Here is an 18296-nt window from a genome sequence, read left to right as displayed (position 1 = left end):
CTAGCCCGGCCCCTGTCTGAGCCCAAAGCAGATGTTTGCCCATAAAAGGGAAAGGAAGGCTGAAGTCATCGCAGGGAATGTGGCAGTGATGAGGTAAGGGCCGGCAGAAGGGGGCGGGGCCCCGGCAGGAATTCCAGGGGGAGGAGACGTCCCCTCCGAAAGTGAGACAAAGCCTGCAGAGCCCTGGTGCCCACTGCAGCAGGGAGACCTCTCCGGATGCACGGGGCCGCCCTCCCGCCCGAGACTCACCCCCCCCCCCCCCCCCCCCCCCCCGCTCCTTTAATCTTTTCTCCTCGCTTGGCTTTTCACCCTGTTAAATTACTTTGTGAAAACTTGCCAGTAAAGTAATCTGGAGCCACTCCCACGCTTATGAATATTCAGTACATTCCCAGGGAGCGCCCAAGCAGGAACCGCTGGCAGCACTGTCTTCCTCCTTCAGCTGGACAGGTGACGCCTGCGCGGGGCTCAGATGAAGCTCTGCTCTTCATCTGTCTGTGCTGTATTCATGCTTTACTTTTATCAATGTGATGCCTGCATGGGGCTCTGATTAGGATCTGTTCTTCATCGGTCTGTGCTGTATTCATGCTTTACTTTTATCAATGTGATGCCTGCATGGGGCTCTGATGAGGATCTGCTCTTCATTTGTCTGTGCTGTATTCATGCTTTACATGTATCAGTGTGACGCCTGCACGGGGCTCAGATGAAGCTCTGCTCTTCATCTGTCTGTGCTGTATTCATGCTTTACCTGTATCAGTGTGACGTCTCATAGAGCTCTGATGAGCATCTGCTCTTCATCTGTCTGTGCTGTATTCATGCTTTATGTGTATCAGTGTGACGTCTCATAGAGCTCTGATGAGCATCTGCTCTTCATCTGTCTGTGCTGTATTCATGCTTTACCTGTATCAGTGTGATGCCTGCATGGGGCTCTGATGAAGATCTGCTCTTCAACCGTCTGTGCTGTATTCATGCTTTATGTGTATCAGTGTAATGCCTGCATGAGGCTCTGCTCTTCAGCTGTCTGTGCTGTATTCATGCTTTATGTGTATCAGTGTGATGCCTGCATGGGGCTCTGATGAAGATCTGCTCTTCAACCGTCTGGGCTGTATTCATGCTTTACGTGTATCAGTGTGACACCTGCACTGGGCTCAGATGAAGATCTGCTGTTCAGCTGTCTGTGCTGTATTCATGCTTTAAATATATCAGTGTGATGCCCTCATGGAGAGGGGAGCTCTGACGAGGACCAGCACAGCAGCACCCCAGGATATCTTCACATTCATATGGCAGGAGCTGTTAAGCAGAAGGTGCTGTAATCATTTCCTCAAAGTTCAAAACGAAAATCTGTGAATTAAAGAGAGGGGGTAGCTTTGGTTCTGCTTTCAGTGTTAAGGCAGGCTGAGATATTCCTCCTCCCGTATCATGTCCTGCAGCTCCAAGCCTTACCCTCTGGACATCCCCCTCCTCGCGTCCGCCTCCCTTCTCCCTTAGCTCATTAATAGTCCTACAGAAGCCCCTCCTTCATCCCCCCACATCCCCTCCCACCACATACAAGCACACACATACAGAGGCAGGCACACGACATCACCCAGCTCTATGTCTGTGAGTCACTTTCTCCAAAACCTTCTAGCAATGAATGTGAAGAAATGAACCAGCAGATCTAACAGAGTCAGCAAAGAACTGAGGAGACACCCCAGAGAACATAACCCTTCCAATGCCCCTCACTCCTGCCCCGCAGCACCCCCTGCTATTCCAGTACTGAGACCCTCACACACAGCTCTGCCAATGCACCTCACTCCTGCCCTGCAGCACCCCCTGCTATTCCAGTACTGAGACCCTCACACACAGCTCTGCCAATGCACCTCACTCCTGCCCTGCAGCACCCCCTGCTATTCCAGTACTGAGACCCTCACACACAGCTCTGCCAATGCACCTCACTCCTGCCCTGCAGCACCCCCTGCTATTCCAGTACTGAGACCCTCACACACAGCTCTGCCAATGCACCTCACTCCTGCCCTGCAGCACCCCCTGCTATTCCAGTACTGAGACCCTCACACACAGCTCTGCCCATGCACCTCACTCCTGCCCTGCAGCACCCCCTGCTATTCCAGTACTGAGACCCACACACACAGCTCTGCCCATGCACCTCACTCCTGCCCTGCAGCACCCCCTGCTGTTCCAGTACTGAGACCCTCACACACAGCTCTGCCAATGCACCTCACTCCTGCCCTGCAGCACCCCCTGCTATTCCAGTACTGAGACCCTCACACACACAGCTCTGCCAGTGCACCTCACTCCTGCCCTGCAGCACCCCCTGCTATTCCAGTACTGAGACCCTCATACACAGCTCTGCCAATGCACCTCACTCCTGCCCTGCAGCACCCCTGCTATTCCAGTACTGAGACCCTCACACACAGCTCTGCCAATGCACCTCACTCCTGCCCTGCAGCACCCCCTGCTATTCCAGTACTGAGACCCTCACACACAGCTCTGCCAATGCACCTCACTCCTGCCCTGCAGCACCCCCTGCTATTCCAGTACTGAGACCCTCACACACAGCTCTGCCAATGCACCTCACTCCTGCCCTGCAGCACCTCCTGCTATTCCAGTACTGAGACCCCCACACACAGCTCTGCCAATGCACCTCACTCCTGCCCTGCAGCACCTCCTGCTATTCCAGTACTGAGACCCTCACACACAGCTCTGCCAATACACCTCACTCCTGCCCTGCAGCACCCCCTGCTATTCCAGTACTGAGACCCTCACACACAGCTCTACCAATGCTCCTCACTCCTGCCCTGCAGCACCCCCTGCTATTCCAGTACTGAGACCCCACACACAGCTCTGCCAATGCACCTCACTCCTGCCCTGCAGCACCCCCTGCTATTCCAGTACTGAGACCCTCACACACAGCTCTGCCAATGCACCTCACTCCTGCCCTGCAGCACCTCCTGCTATTCCAGTACTGAGACCCTCACACACAGCTCTGCCAATGCACCTCCCTCCTGCCCTGCAGCACCCCCTGCTATTCCAGTACTGAGACCCTCACACACAGCTCTACCAATGCACCTCACTCCTGCCCTGCAGCACCCCCTGCTATTCCAGTACTGAGACCCTCACACACAGCTCTGCCAATGCCCCTCACTCCTGCCCTGCAGCACCCCCTGCTATTCCAGTACTGAGACCCTCACACACAGCTCTACCAATGCACCTCACTCCTGCCCTGCAGCACCTCCTGCTATTCCAGTACTGAGACCCTCATACACAGCTCTGCCAATGCACCTCACTCCTGCCCTGCAGCACCCCCTGCTATTCCAGTACTGAGACCCTCACACATAGCTCTGCCAATGCACTTAAAGGTTTTATGTCTGGGTAAAATTGTTTATACATTGAGCCCTAGGTTAGTCCAAAAACAGATATGAACCAGTATTGTTTTCCTGCCAAGCCTTATTACTATGTTGAGGAAATGTAAATACCAATAGGATGAAAGGTTTGTAGAGGGAGGTGAATGTCCAGGCGGAGGGAAGAGGGTGTGGGCTTGGCATGAAGCACATTTAAAAGTTGACCACATTTGATTTTCCACCATTTGAGTTTACTAAAATAATCAAAACAAACTATCATATAAAACCGAAATCTCTTTTTTTTTTTTAAATCTTCGTAAGGCAGAAAAAAGTATCTTGCACGCTGACTTAGGAGTGGAGGCTAAGGTCATGGAAATGTGGGAAGAACAACAGAGTAATAAGTGGAGGTCCTCGCAGGCTGTGCAGGTGACCTGTGCGTGTGCGGTCAGATAACAGCCACACTGTGTGCATTATTACAAAACTGCGCAGGAAGACAGCAAAACCGGTCCTGGATGAGGAGCTCAGGCTCTATGGCCAGGAATTATTAAGCAGACTAAACAGGTCGATCGCCGTTTTTCTACCGTCATTTACTCTGTCACTGGTGTTGCCAGGGAAGCAGCAGAGGGAAGGATAAGGTGACAAATGCCCCTGAACAGAGCAGTAGGAAGGGAACCTTTGCGCCCTTCCTCAGGGGGTGGCTGAAGGGTTCTGCCCTCCTCATTGTAACGAGAATAAGAAGAGAAAGCAAAGCTGCTTCACCCCTCACACATGAGAAGCAGCTGCACAGTCGCCACGGAGCCACGAAAGCAGGGGGCACCACGAGAACATCCACAGGGAGAAGGTCATCTGGCCTGGGCTAGCAAAACTGAAAACATCTCCCTGACTGAAGATTGCAACATAAAGGAACTGGAGCAGGAAGATTTATATAAATATCTAGGACTAGAGAAAAGTGGAAATCTTTGGCATAAAGCACTGAGAGAAAAGGTCAGTAAAGAGGTCGAATGTGCTACTGAAAAGTGCCCTAACTGCATGGAATAAGATATAAGCAATTAATCAGGTTGCAATGCCTGTACTCGTATAGCTTTGGAATAGTAAACTGGCCCCGTACATATCTCGAAGAATTGGATGCAAAGACAAGAAAGGTCCTCCATGTGCGTCCAGCATGGAAGTGTGTGCAGAGATTGTGGATTCCTACAGCTGAAAGCGCTATGGGTGTCACTGAAGTTAATTACACACACACAGCTCCCCCACAATAGACTTTCAGACGCACTTAATGACATCAACAGACCCCCAGTGTTCAAACAGTGCCCAAGTATGAAAGCAGGCAAGCTTCGGCAGTCTCAGTCCTTAAGCCTGGGCCCTCGCGCCGGTGAACAGAGCAAATGACGGGAAGTCCAGCAGCAGACGAAGGCAAAGCAAGAGAAGAAACTCTTCAAAGAAGCAGACCAGCAAGGAAGGAAAACCCAGATGCAGCGGGAAGGAGAGAGATTTGAGGAGTGGAGAAGTCAAACCTAGAGTTGAGAGATTGACCATCGTAGCATAGGATAATGGGCTCTGGACAAGATGGATCCCGGCCATAGAAAGGAATAGTAAAACGGAGAAACGCAGCTTCGGTGGAAGAGAACTGGAAACGGTTACGCAGCTCGCTGCTGGGTGTGACCTGCTGCACACAGAGAGGGGCAAAAAGGTGGCCCGGCTTATTCATTGGAAACTGTGTAAACATCATAACATCAACGTAGGTACGGAAGCAACACTGAGAACCCAACCCAGAAAGAAGAGAAGAGAATGAACAATTCCTATTCCCAGCGACAGGAGGCTCGGACACTGCGGCGAGGGAGCAAACCACACCAGAAGGGCATCGCTGATACAGGTGTCAGTGCCCAGCGAGCATGGAGAAAGCAAAGATCCTGCAATCGGAGACCATGAAACTGCGGCAGGAAGATACAGAAATAGTCTCGGTTACATTGGCCCAACTCAGAAGTGTTTCCAAGCGCACCTTGATCTGCTGCCTCTGAAGGTTACAGCCTAGGAACTCCAGAAGGTGCCATGCAAATAATAAGAAGGACATCAGCAGTAAAGCGGAGAGACCGAGATCATTCCCAACCCTCCCTGGCTTACAAACGTGTTCAGGTGTGCACATAATAAACTTATTTGGAGACCCTGCCCCCAGAAACCCAATAAAGCAAGCAGGTGCCCTCAGTATGCTTTCTCCTTCCGTCCATCAGTTTGTTGCTCAGGTTCAGAGGCAAGGTTTTTACAAGCAAAATAATGTAAACTGGGAACAAGAATCACACACAGTTCCCAGGTTCTGCTGCTAGTCCAGATTGTCTCTGCTCAGATCCCGGTGCTAGTCCGGATTGTCTTCTCAAATCCCAGGTTCTGCTGCTAGTCCGGATTGTCTCTGCTCAGATCCCGGTGCTGGTCCAGATTGTCTTCTCAAATCCCAGGTTCTGTTGCTGGTCCAGATTGGCTGTTTGGATTCTGGTTCTGGTGCTGGTCTAGATTGTCTCTGCTCAGATCCTAGGTTCTGCTACTGGTCCAGATTGTGTGTGTTCGGATCCAGGGTTCTGGTGCTGGTCCAGATTGCTCAGATCTCAGTGCTGGTCCGGATTGTCTCTGTTCAAATTCTGGGTTCTGCTGCTGGTCCATATTGGCTGTTTGGATTTCGGTTCTGGTGCTGGTCCACATTGTCTCTGCTCAGATCCCGGTTCTGGTCTGGATTGTCTCTGCTCAGATCCTGGGTTTTACTGCTGGTCCGAATTGTGTGTGCTCGGATCCCCAGTTCTGCTCCTGGTCTGAATTGTCTCTGCTTGGATCCCGGGTTCTGGTGCTGGTCCGTATTGTGAGTGCTTGAATCCTGGGTTCTGGTGCTGGTCCAGATTGTCTCTGCTCGGATCCTGGGTTCTGGTGCTTATCTGGATTGTCTCTGTTCAGATACTGGGTTCTGGTGCTGGTCCGGATTGTGTGTGTTCGGATTCCAGGTTCTGGTGCTGGTCCAGATTGTCTCTGCTCAGATACTGGGTTCTGGTGCTGGTTCGGATTGTGTGTGTTCAGATTCCAGGTTCTGGTGCTGGTCCAGATTGTCTCTGCTCGGATCCCGGGTTCTGGTGCATATCTGGATTTCTCTGCTCAGATCCTGGGTTCTGGTGCTAGTCCAGATTGTCTCTGCTCAGATCCCGGGTTCTGGTGCTGGTCCAATTGTCTCTGCTCAGATCCTGGGTTCTGGTGCATATCTGGATTTCTCTGCTCAGATCCTGGGTTCTGGTGCTGGTCCGGATTGTCTCTGCTCAGATCCAGGTTCTGGTGCTGGTCCGGATTGTCTCTGCTCAGATCCTGGTTCTGGCCCGGGGGCAGGATCCCACAGACTCTGCTGCTCTCGCTGCTGTTTCTCCTCTTTCCCCCAGGATTAGACGCAGTTTTTCCTGCTCCTTCTCTCTCATGCTCCCTTTTTCTCTCCCTGACTGTATCCTCCTTGCTCCAGTTTATTATTAGAGGGGTTTATTAGGTGCTGCAATTCCGGAAGTGTCCAGCAGATGACTCCCATACGCTTCAGAGAGCAGCAAGTGAGCCGGAAAACCTGCAGAGATTCTGGCCTGTTTGTACATCAGTTGCCAAAGTATATACTAGAGAATTAAAAAATAAAGATTATATAATACTAAGCACAATACAACAAAATCATAAAGCACGACAGAGAAATCACAGAGACTGTGCCTGGTTCTGGTGCCAGTCCAGATTGTCTCTGCTCAGTTCCCGGGTTCTGGTGCTGGTCCGTATTGTCTCTGCTCAGATACCGGATTCTGGTGCTGGTCCGGATTGTCTCTGCTCAGTTCCCGGGTTCTGGTGCTGGTCCGTATTGTCTCTGCTCAGATACCGGGTTCTGGTGCTGGTCCGGATTGTCTCGGCTCAGTTCCTGGGTTCTGGTGCTGGTCCGGATTGTCTCTGCTCAGATCCTGGTTCTGGTGCTGGTCCGGATTGTCTCTGCTCAGATCCAGGTTCTGGTGTTGGTCTGAATTGTCTCTGCTCAGATCCCGGTTCTGGTGCTGGTCCAGATTGTGTGTGTTCGGATTCCAGATTCTGGTGCTGGTCTGGATTGTCTCTGTTTGGATCCCGGGTTCTGGTGCTTATCTGGATTTCTCTGCTCAGATCCCAGATTCTGGTGCTGGTCCGGATTGTCTCTGCTCAGATCCCGGTTCTGGTGCTGGTCCTGCTCAGATCCTGGTTCTGGCCCGGGGGCAGGATCCCACAGACTCTGCTGCTCTCGCTGCTGTTTCTCCTCTTTCCCCCAGGATTAGACGCAGGTTTTCCTGCTCCTTCTCTTGTGGGACGTCTGTGACTTTCCTCTTCTCTCTCTGCATGTTGCACAGTGCAGGGGGAATGCACGGTTGCTTCTGGTTCTCGGGTGCTGCACTGCATGCAGAGTCTGTGACTTCTTGGGGTTTGCAGCTTAGTTTCTGTTTTTATTTTGTGGTCTTTATTCTGCATTTGGTGAGGCTCTGTCTCTGTGTGGCCGAGGTGTGGTATTTGGGTAGCCATTGTTTGGGGGAGTTTCTTTGGACATGGAGGGTCCGTTTATAGAACTGAGGGTGCAAGGTTTCTAGTGACTTGCGTCCCATTCTGTATACTTTGAACACAATACCTCACCTGGAGTATTGTGTTCAGTTCTGGAGACCGTATCTCCGAAGAGACAGAGACAAGATGGAAGCGGTCCAGAGAAGGGCGACCAAAAAGGTGGAAGGTCTTCATCGAATGACTTATGAGGAGAGATTGAAGAATCTAAATATGTACACCCTGGAGGAAAGGAGGAGCAGAGGAGATATGATACAGACTTTCAGATACTTGAAAGGTTTTAATGATCCAAAGACAACGACAAACCTTTTCCGTAGGAAAAAAATCAGCAGAACCAGGGGTCACGATTTGAAGCTCCAGGGAGGAAGATTCAGAACCAATGTCAGGAAGTATTTCTTCACAGAGAGGGTGGTGGATGCCTGGAATGCCCTTCCGGAGGAAGTGGTGAAGACCAGAATTGTGAAGGACTTCAAAGGGGCGTGGGATAAACACTGTGGATCCATAAAGTCAAGAGGCCGCCAATGAAGAGTGGGTGGCTCGCCATAATGATGGCTACTGCCTAGAGACAATACCCTTATTAAATAAACATACACATGGTTACTGTGACTCCAACATCGCTCTAAGCTTCAACAGCAAGAGGAAATGTGGAAAAAAGGATTCACACTCACAAAGAGGGGAGTAGCTGGCTTGTTACGGCGGTTACTACCCCAAACCAAATGTGCCTGATACTTCACTTTCAATGCATATCCAGCATAGCTCTCTGCTTCAACGGCAGGGGAGAAGAAAAACTGATACTTCACACATCCAGCATAGCTCTCTGCTTCAACGGCAGGGGAGAAGAAAAACTGATACTTCACGCATATCCAGCATAGCTCTCTGCTTCAACGGCAGGGGAGAAGAAAAACTGATACCTCACGCATATCCAGCATAGCTCCCTGCTTCAACGGCAGGGGAGAAGAAAAACAACCAATAAGGGCTGAATAACACAGTCTGGGTAAAACAAATAAGCATGGGTGTAGCTTGCTTATTGCAGCGGTTACTTCCCCTACTACCCATAACTAATCAAGCTTGATATTTCACTTGGATGCAGCTCCATCACTGCTCTCTACATTAATGGTGGGGGTGGAAGGGAAATAGAACCAAAGAGCTAAGAGAAACAGATAAGTATGAGAGAAAAAAATGTGTGAAGCTTGCTGGGCAGACTGGATGGGCCGTTTGGTCTTCTTCTGCCGTCATTTCTATGTTTCTATGTTTCTATATGTTTCTTTGCAGGATGTGACCGCCCCAGACCACTCTCCATTATAAGAGAACTGGTTGAAATTTCCTATCAAATCATTTTAAATGAAGCTTTACTGGAAGGTTATAACTGTCCAGCCTCTGATCTGATGCCCCCCTTCCGACTCTCATCAGGGAGACCTCCTTCACAGCCTCTGATCTGATGCCCCCCTTCCGACTCTCATCAGGGATACCTCCTACTCAGCCTCTGATCTGATGCCCCCCTTCCAACTCTCATCAGGGAGACCTCAAATATAGTCTCTGATCTGATGCCCCCCTTCCAACTCTCATCAGGGAGACCTCAAATATAGTCTCTGATCTGATGCCCCCCTTCCGACTCTCATCAGGGAGACCTCCTACACAGCCTCTGATCTCAGGCCTCCTACTCAGCCTCTGATCTGATGCCCCCCTTCCAACTCTCATCAGGGAGACCTCAAATATAGTCTCTGATCTGATGCCCCCCTTCCAACTCTCATCAGGGAGACCTCAAATATAGTCTCTGATCTGATGCCCCCCTTCCGACTCTCATCAGGGAGACCTCCTACACAGCCTCTGATCTCAGGCCTCCTACTCAGCCTCTGATCTGATGTCCCCCTTCCGGTTCTCATCAGGGAGACCTCCTTCACAGCCTCTGATCTGATGCCACCCTTCTGGCTCTCATCAGGGAGACCTCCTACTCAGCCTCTGATCTCACACCTCCCATCCAGCTCTCATCAGGGAGACCTCCTACTCAGCCTCTAATCTGATGCCCCCCTTCCGGCTCTCATCAGGGAAACCTCCTACACAGCTTCTCATCTTTCACCCCCCTTCTGGCTCTCATCAGGGAGACCTCCTACTCAGCCTCTGATCTGATGTCCCCCTTCCGGTTCTCATCAGGGAGACCTCCTTCACAGCCTCTGATCTGATGCCACCCTTCTGGCTCTCATCAGGGAGACCTCCTACTCAGCCTCTGATCTCACACCTCCCATCCAGCTCTCATCAGGGAGACCTCCTACTCAGCCTCTAATCTGATGCCCCCCTTCCGGCTCTCATCAGGGAAACCTCCTACACAGCTTCTCATCTTTCACCCCCCTTCTGGCTCTCATCAGGGAGACCTCCTACACAGCCTCTGATCTGATGTCCCCCTTCCGGTTCTCATCAGGGAGACCTCCTTCACAGCCTCTGATCTGATGCCACCCTTCTGGCTCTCATCAGGGAGACCTCCTACTCAGCATCTGATCTCACACCTCCCATCCAGCTCTCATCAGGGAGATCTCCTACTTAGCCTCTGATCTGACACCCCCCCTTCCGGCTCTTATCAGGGATACCTCCTACACAGCCTCTGATCTCAGGCCTCCTACTCAGCCTCTGATCTGATGCCCCCTTCCGGCTCTCATCAGGGAGACCTCATACACAGCCTCTGATCTGATGCCCTGGCTCTCATCAGGGAGACCTCCTACTCAGCCTCTGATCTGATGCCCTCCTTCTGGCTCTCATCAGGGAGACCTCCTACTCAGCCTCTGATCTCACACCTCCCATCCAGCTCTCATCGGGGAGACCTCCTACTCAACCTCTGACCTGACACCCCCCTTCTGGCTCTCATCAAGGAGACTCCTATACAGTCTCTGATCTGATGCCCCCCTTCCAGCTCTCATCAGGGAGACCTCCTACTCAGCCTCTGATCTGACACCCCCCTTTCGGCTCTCATCAGGAAGACCTCCTACACAGCCTCTGATCTGATGTCCCCCTTCTGGCTCTCATCAGGGAGACCTCCTACTCAGCCTCTGATCTCACACCTCCCATCCAGCTCTCATCAGGGAGACCTCCTACACAGCCTTTGATTTGATGCCCTGGCTCTCATCAGGGAGACCTCCTTCACAGCCTCTGATCTCACACCTCCCATCCATCTCTCATCAGGGAGACTTCCTACTCAGCCTCTGATCTCACACCTCCCATCCAGCTCTCATCAGGGAGACCTCAAATACAGTCTCTGATCTGATGTCCCCTTTCTGGGTCTCATCAGGGAGATCTCCTACACAGCCTCTGATCTGACGCTCCCCTTTCAGCTCTCATCAGGGAGACCTCCTATTCAGCCTCTGATCTCACACCTCCCATCCGACTCTCAACAGGGAGACCTCCTACATAGCCTCTGATCTCAGGCCTCCCTTCTGGCTCCTATCAGGGATACCTCCTACTCAGCCCCTGATCTCACACTTCCCATCTGGCTCTCATCAGGGAGACCTCCTACTCAGCCTCTGATCTGACGCCCCACTTCCGGCTCTCATCAGGGAGACCTCCTATACAGTCTCTGTTCTCATGCCTTTCTGGCTCTCATCAGGGAGACTTCCTACACTGCTTCTGATTTCACACCTCCCTTCCATCTCTCATTAAGGAAACATCCTGCACAGCCTCTATGCTCATGCCTTTCTTCCGGCTGTCATCAGGGAGACCTCTTACACAGCGTGCGTCCTCATACCTCCCTTCTGGCTCTCATCAGGGAGCCTTCCTTGGTTCTGCCTGTCATCAAGATGTCATACATGCACACTCTTTCTCTCTGGGCCTCTCAGGATCTATCATCTCTCTATGTCTATCTGATTCTTGCTCCCTCTGGTTCTCCCCCTCTTCCTCCTCCTCCTTCTCTATCTCTCTGATTTATACTCTCTCCTTTCAGCTTTTCCTCTCCCACTCTCTTGTCTGATGCACCCTGAATGCTAATGTCTGTTTCAGGCACTCCTACGCCCTCTCATCCTCTCTGGCTCCCTGCTGCTCACGTTCAGGGCTCTTGCCTGCTATCTAGCTGTTGGTCTCTCTGTCTGTCTGTCCGTCCATCCATCCATCCGTCTATCTCTCCATCTTATCTCTCTCCCTGTGTCCCTCTATCTTTCACTCTGTCCGTCCATCTCTCAGCTCCAGGAGAGGGAGGGAGGGAGGGATGCAGGTGCCGGCGCAGTGTAGTTTGTGTCTATGTGCCTGTGTGTGAGCGCCTGCCTCCCTCCTGGCACACGCTTTCACTCTCTCTCTCTCTCTCTTCGCCTCCTCCAGCCCCAGCCCTGAACCAATCTGCGCCTGAGCCCGGCCCACCCCTCCCTGTGTGTTTACCATCCCTCTCTCCAGCCAGAAATCCCTGTAGCATCCCTGAAAGAGCCAGAGAGCATCAGCAGCGTTCCCCATGCCAGGAGCCGGCAGAGGAATCCCGTCCTAGGGGAGCCCTCCCCACCCCCCTCCTCTTGCAGATATGCGCCTCCACCGCTGGCCAGGGGCTGGGAGCTACAGCCCCGTGTAACAGCCCCGCTCTCCCTCTGCATGCTCCTTCTCCTCCCCCTCCGCTGTGCTGGGGCCAGGGGGGCACCCAGAGGGAACCATGGGGTGCATCGGATCCCGCACTGTAGGTAAGGGCCCAGCTCTCTTCTCTGCTTTTGCATTTTCGCATCCTTTCTGCATTGTGTGTTCCCTGGGTGGCAGTCTGGCCCTCTCCACCTCTTCCTGTCTCCTTCCCTCCCTCCCTCCCTCTCCCTCTCTGTCTCTCCCCCAGCTCATTAATATGCTGCCTTGCTTCTTTTATAATGTCGCCTGGGCTGGGATAGGGAGGGCTGGTGCATGGGCACAGATGGCAAGGAGGTGGGTTGGCAAGCGGCTGAAGGCTCCGTGGGCAGAAGGCTTCGAGGATGGGAGGTCTGGAGGGAGGGGGATGCAGGCTGCAGGTTCTTGCAATGCTTTGGAGATTTTATGGAGGGAAAAGAGGGGAGAGGGCTGCAGTCAGGGAGCCTGCACGTAAGACACACCAGGACTGCTGACTCTCTGCTTGTGTGGATGGCTGCACTGCACTGCTGTCTGTGTGTGTAAGGTGTGTCACTATAAGAGCGAGTATAGTGTTACACATGTGTCTGCCGAACCTACTCACAGTTTATAAGGGAGCCTGGGATTTCTGGCATGAGTGTGCATGCACAGATGTATTCTCATGCTTCCACAGCTGCACACTGAGAAAGTTACATGGGAAAAGGGACTGGGATCAGTGTGTGCAGTGTGTAAAGGACACCTGCCCTCTCCTCAGGCTGGGATCAGTGTGTGCAGTGTGTAAAGGATACCTGCCCTCTCCTCAGGCTGGGATCAGTATATGCAGTGTGTAAAGGACACCTGCCCTCTCCTCAGGCTGGGATCAGTGTGTATGCAGTGTGTAAAGGACACCTGCCCTCTCCTCAGGCTGGGATCAGTATATTCAGTGTGTAAAGGACACCTGCCCTCTCCTCATGCTGGGATCAGTATATTCAGTGTGTAAAGGACACCTGCCCTCTCCTCAGGCTAGAATCAGTATATGCAGTGTGTAAAGGACACCTGCCCTCTCCTCAGGCTGGGATCAGTATATGCAGTGTGTAAAGGACACCTGCCCTCTCCTCAGGCTGGGATCAGTATATTCAGTGTGTAAAGGACACCTGCCCTATCCTCAGGCTAGAATCAGTATATGCAGTGTGTAAAGGACACCTGCCCTCTCATCAGGCTGGGATCAGTGTGTGCAGTGTGTAAAGGACACCTGCCCTCTCCTCAGGCTGGGATCAGTATATGCAGTGTGTAAAGGACACCTGCCCTATCCTCAGGTTGGAATCAGTATATGCAGTGTGTAAAGGACACCTGCCCTCTCCTCAGGCTGGGATCAGTATATGCAGTGTGTAAAGGACACCTGCCCTATCCTCAGGTTGGAATCAGTATATGCAGTGTGTAAAGGACACCTGCCCTCTCCTCAGGCTGGGATCAGTATATGCAGTGTGTAAAGGACACCTGCCCTCTCCTCAGGCTGGGATCAGTATATTCAGTGTGTAAAGGACACCTGCCATCTCATCAGGCTGGAATCAGTGTGTGCAGTGTGCAAAGGACACCTGCCATCTCCTCAGGCTGGGATCAGTATATTCAGTGTGTAAAGGACACCTGCCCTCTCATCAGGCTGGAATCAGTGTGTGCAGTGTGCAAAGGACACCTGCCATCTCCTCAGGCTGGGATCAGTGTGTGCAGTGTGTAAAGGACACCTGCCCTCTCCTCAGGCTGGGATCAGTATATGCAGTGTGTAAAGGACACCTGCCCTCTCCTCAGGCTGGGATCAGTATATGCAGTGTGTAAAGGACACCTGCCCTATCCTCAGGCTGGAATCAGTATATGCAGTGTGTAAAGGACACCTGCCCTCTCCTCAGGCTGGAATCAGTGTGTGCAGTGTGTAAAGGACACCTGCCCTCTCCTCAGGCTGGGATCAGTATATGCAGTGTGTAAAGGACACCTGCCATCTCCTCAGGCTGGGATCAGTGTGTGCAGTGTGTAAAGGACACCTGCCCTCTCCTCAGGCTGGAATCAGTGTGTGCAGTGTGTAAAGGACACCTGCCCTCTCCTCAGGCTGGGATCAGTATATGCAGTGTGTAAAGGACACCTGCCCTATCCTCAGGCTGGAATCAGTATATGCAGTGTGTAAAGGACACCTGCCCTCTCCTCAGGCTGGGATCAGTATATGCAGTGTGTAAAGGACACCTGCCCTCTCCTCAGGCTGGGATCAGTATATTCAGTGTGTAAAGGACACCTGCCCTCTCCTCAGGCTGGGATCAGTATATGCAGTGTGTAAAGGACACCTGCCCTCTCCTCAGGCTGGGATCAGTATATGCAGTGTGTAAAGGACACCTGCCCTCTCCTCAGGCTGGAATCAGTGTGTGCAGTGTGTAAAGGACACCTGCCATCTCCTCAGGCTGGGATCAGTGTGTGCAGTGTGTAAAGGACACCTGCCCTCTCCTCAGGCTGGGATCAGTATATGCAGTGTGTAAAGGACACCTGCCCTCTCCTCAGGCTGGGATCAGTGTGTGCAGTGTGTAAAGGACACCTGCCATCTCCTCAGGCTGGGATCAGTGTGTGCAGTGTGTAAAGGACACCTGCCCTCTCCTCAGGCTGGAATCAGTGTGTGCAGGGTTATAGGAGACCTGCTCTCTCCTCATGCTGGGATCAGTGTGTGCAGGGTTATAGGAGACCTGCTCTCTCCTCAGGCTGGGATCAGTGTGTGCAGGGTTAAAGGAGACCTGCCCTCTCCTCAGGCTGGGATCAGTGTGTGCAGGGTTATAGGAGACCTGCCCTCTCCTCAGGCTGGGATCAGTGTGTGCAGGGTTATAGGAGACCTGCCCTCTCCTCATGCTGGGATCAGTGTGTGCAGGGTTATAGGAGACCTGCCCTTTCCTCAGGCTGGGATCAGTGTGTGCAGGGTTATAGGAGACCTGCCCTCTCCTCAGGCTGGGATCAGTGTGTGCAGGGTTATAGGAGACCTGCCCTCTCCTCAGGCTGGGATCAGTGTGTGCAGGGTTATAGGAGACCTGCCCTCTCCTCAGCCTGGGATCAGTGTGTGCAGGGTTAAAGGAGACCTGCCCTCTCCTCAGGCTGGGATCAGTGTGTGCAGGGTTATAGGAGACCTGCCCTCTCCTCAGGCTGGGATCAGTGTGTGCAGGGTTATAGGAGACCTGCCCTCTCCTCAGGCTGGGATCAGTGTGTGCAGGGTTAAAGGAGACCTGCCCTCTCCTCATGCTGGGATCAGTGTGTGCAGGGTTATAGGAGACCTGCCCTCTCCTCAGGCTGGGATCAGTGTGTGCAGGGTTATAGGAGACCTGCCCTCTCCTTAGGCTGGGATCAGTGTGTGCAGGGTTATAGGAGACCTGCCCTCTCCTTAGGCTGGGATCAGTGTGTGCAGGGTTATAGGAGACCTGCCCTCTCCTTAGGCTGGGATCAGTGTGTGCAGGGTTATAGGAGACCTGCCCTCTCCTCAGGCTGGGATCAGTGTGTGCAGGGTTATAGGAGACCTGCCCTGTCCTCAGGCTGGGATCAGTGTGTGCAGGGTTATAGGAGACCTGCCCACTCCTCAGGCTGGGATCAGTGTGTGCAGGGTTTATGGAGACCTGCCCTCTCTTCAGGCTGGGATCAGTGTGTGCAGGGTTATAGGAGACCTGCCCTCTCCTCAGGCTGGGATCAGTGTGTGCAGGGTTATAGGAGACCTGCCCTCTCCTCAGGCTGGGATCAGTGTGTGCAGGGTTATAGGAGACCTGCCCTCTCCTCAGGCTGGGATCAGTGTGTGCAGGGTTATAGGAGACCTGCCCTTCCTCATGCTGGGATCAGTGTGTGCAGGGTTATAGGAGACCTGCCCTCTCCTCAGGCTGGGATCAGTGTGTGCAGGGTTATAGGAGACCTGCTCTCTCCTCAGGCTGGGATCAGTGTGTGCAGGGTTATAGGAGACCTGCCCTCTCCTCAGGCTGGGATCAGTGTGTGCAGGGTTATAGGAGACCTGCCCTCTCCTCAGGCTGGGATCAGTGTGTGCAGGGTTATAGGAGACCTGCCCTCTCCTCAGGCTGGGATCAGTGTGTGCAGGGTTATAGGAGACCTGCCCTCTCCTCAGGCTGGGATCAGTGTGTGCAGGGTTATAGGAGACCTGCCCTCTCCTCAGGCTGGGATCAGTGTGTGCAGGGTTATAGGAGACCTGCCCTCTCCTCAGGCTGGGATCAGTGTGTGCAGGGTTATAGGAGACCTGCCCTCTCCTTAGGCTGGGATCAGTGTGTGCAGGGTTATAGGAGACCTGCCCTCTCCTCAGGCTGGGATCAGTGTGTGCAGGGTTATAGGAGACCTGCCCTGTCCTCAGCCTGGGATCAGTGTGTGCAGGGTTATAGGAGACCTGCCCTCTCCTCAGGCTGGGATCAGTGTGTGCAGGGTTATAGGAGACCTGCTCTCTCCTCAGGCTGGGATCAGTGTGTGCAGGGTTATAGGAGACCTGCTCTCTCCTCAGACTGGGATCAGTGTGTGCAGGGTTATAGGAGACCTGCCCTCTCCTCAGGCTGGGATCAGTGTGTGCAGGGTTATAGGAGACCTGTCCTTTCCTCATGCTGGGATCAGTGTGTGCAGGGTTATAGGAGACCTGTCCTCTCCTCAGGCTGGGATCAGTGTGTGCAGGGTTATAGGAGACCTGTCCTTTCCTCATGCTGGGATCAGTGTGTGCAGGGTTATAGGAGACCTGTCCTCTCCTCAGGCTGGGATCAGTGTGTGCAGGGTTATAGGAGACCTGCTCTCTCCTCAGGCTGGGATCAGTGTGTGCAGGGTTATAGGAGACCTGTCCTTTCCTCATGCTGGGATCAGTGTGTGCAGGGTTATAGGAGACCTGCCCTGTCCTCATGCTGGGATCAGTGTGTGCAGGGTTATAGGAGACCTGCCCTCTCCTCAGGCTGGGATCAGTGTGTGCAGGGTTATAGGAGACCTGCCCTCTCCTCAGGCTGGGATCAGTGTGTGCAGGGTTATAGGAGACCTGCCCTCTCCTCGGGCTGGGATCAGTGTGTGCAGGGTTATAGGAGACCTGCCCTCTCCTCAGGCTGGGATCAGTGTGTGCAGGGTTAAAGGAGACCTGCCCTCTCCTCAGGCTGGGATCAGTGTGTGCAGGGTTAAAGGAGACCTGCCCTCTCCTCCGGCTGGGATCAGTGTGTGCAGGGTTAAAGGAGACCTGCCCTCTCCTCGGGCTGGGATCAGTGTGTGCAGGGTTATAGGAGACCTGCTCTCTCCTCATGCTGGGATCAGTGTGTGCAGGGTTATAGGAGACCTGCCCTCTCCTCATGCTGGGATCAGTGTGTGCAGGGTTATAGGAGACCTGCCCTCTCCTTAGGCTGGGATCAGTGTGTGCAGGGCTAAAGGAGACCTGCCCTCTCCTCAGGCTGGGATCAGTGTGTGCAGGGTTAAAGGAGACCTGCCCTCTCCTCATGCTGGGATCAGTGTGTGCAGGGTTATAGGAGACCTGCCCTCTCCTTAGGCTGGGATCAGTGTGTGCAGGGTTAAAGGAGACCTGCCCTCTCCTCAGGCTGGGATCAGTGTGTGCAGGGTTATAGGAGACCTGCCCTCTCTTCAGGCTGGGATCAGTGTGTGCAGGGTTATAGGAGACCTGCCCTCTCTTCAGGCTGGGATCAGTGTGTGCAGGGTTAAAGGAGACCTGCCCTCTCCTCATGCTGGGATCAGTGTGTGCAGGGTTATAGGAGACCTGCCCTCTCCTCAGGCTGGGATCAGTGTGTGCAGGGTTATAGGAGACCTGCCCTCTCCTCAGGCTGGGATCAGTGGGTGCAGGGTTATAGGAGACCTGCCCTCTCCTTAGGCTGGGATCAG

General features: G+C 53.1%; 1 protein-coding gene across 3 annotated transcripts in view; it reads left to right on the top strand.

Moving 5' to 3' along the window:
* Positions 1–314: 314 nt before the first annotated feature.
* Positions 315–18296, top strand: part of FAM131B (family with sequence similarity 131 member B) — a 38573-nt gene continuing 20591 nt past the window's right edge. For 2 of the 3 annotated variants that reach the window (XM_029581407.1, XM_029581406.1), the window contains exon 1: positions 9126–12544. In XM_029581407.1, coding sequence (XP_029437267.1) covers positions 12517–12544 — 28 coding nt within the window. In that variant the 5' untranslated portion in view covers positions 9126–12516. Of the gene's footprint in view, positions 448–9125; positions 12545–18296 lie in introns of those variants that run through there. The other variant, XM_029581408.1, reaches the window with a different exon arrangement.

Source organism: Rhinatrema bivittatum, chromosome 16 (assembly GCF_901001135.1).
Source record: "Rhinatrema bivittatum chromosome 16, aRhiBiv1.1, whole genome shotgun sequence".
NCBI lineage: Eukaryota > Metazoa > Chordata > Amphibia > Gymnophiona > Rhinatrematidae > Rhinatrema > Rhinatrema bivittatum.
Note: the sequence above shows the minus strand (reverse complement) of the source record. Positions and strands in the feature narration are given on the sequence as shown.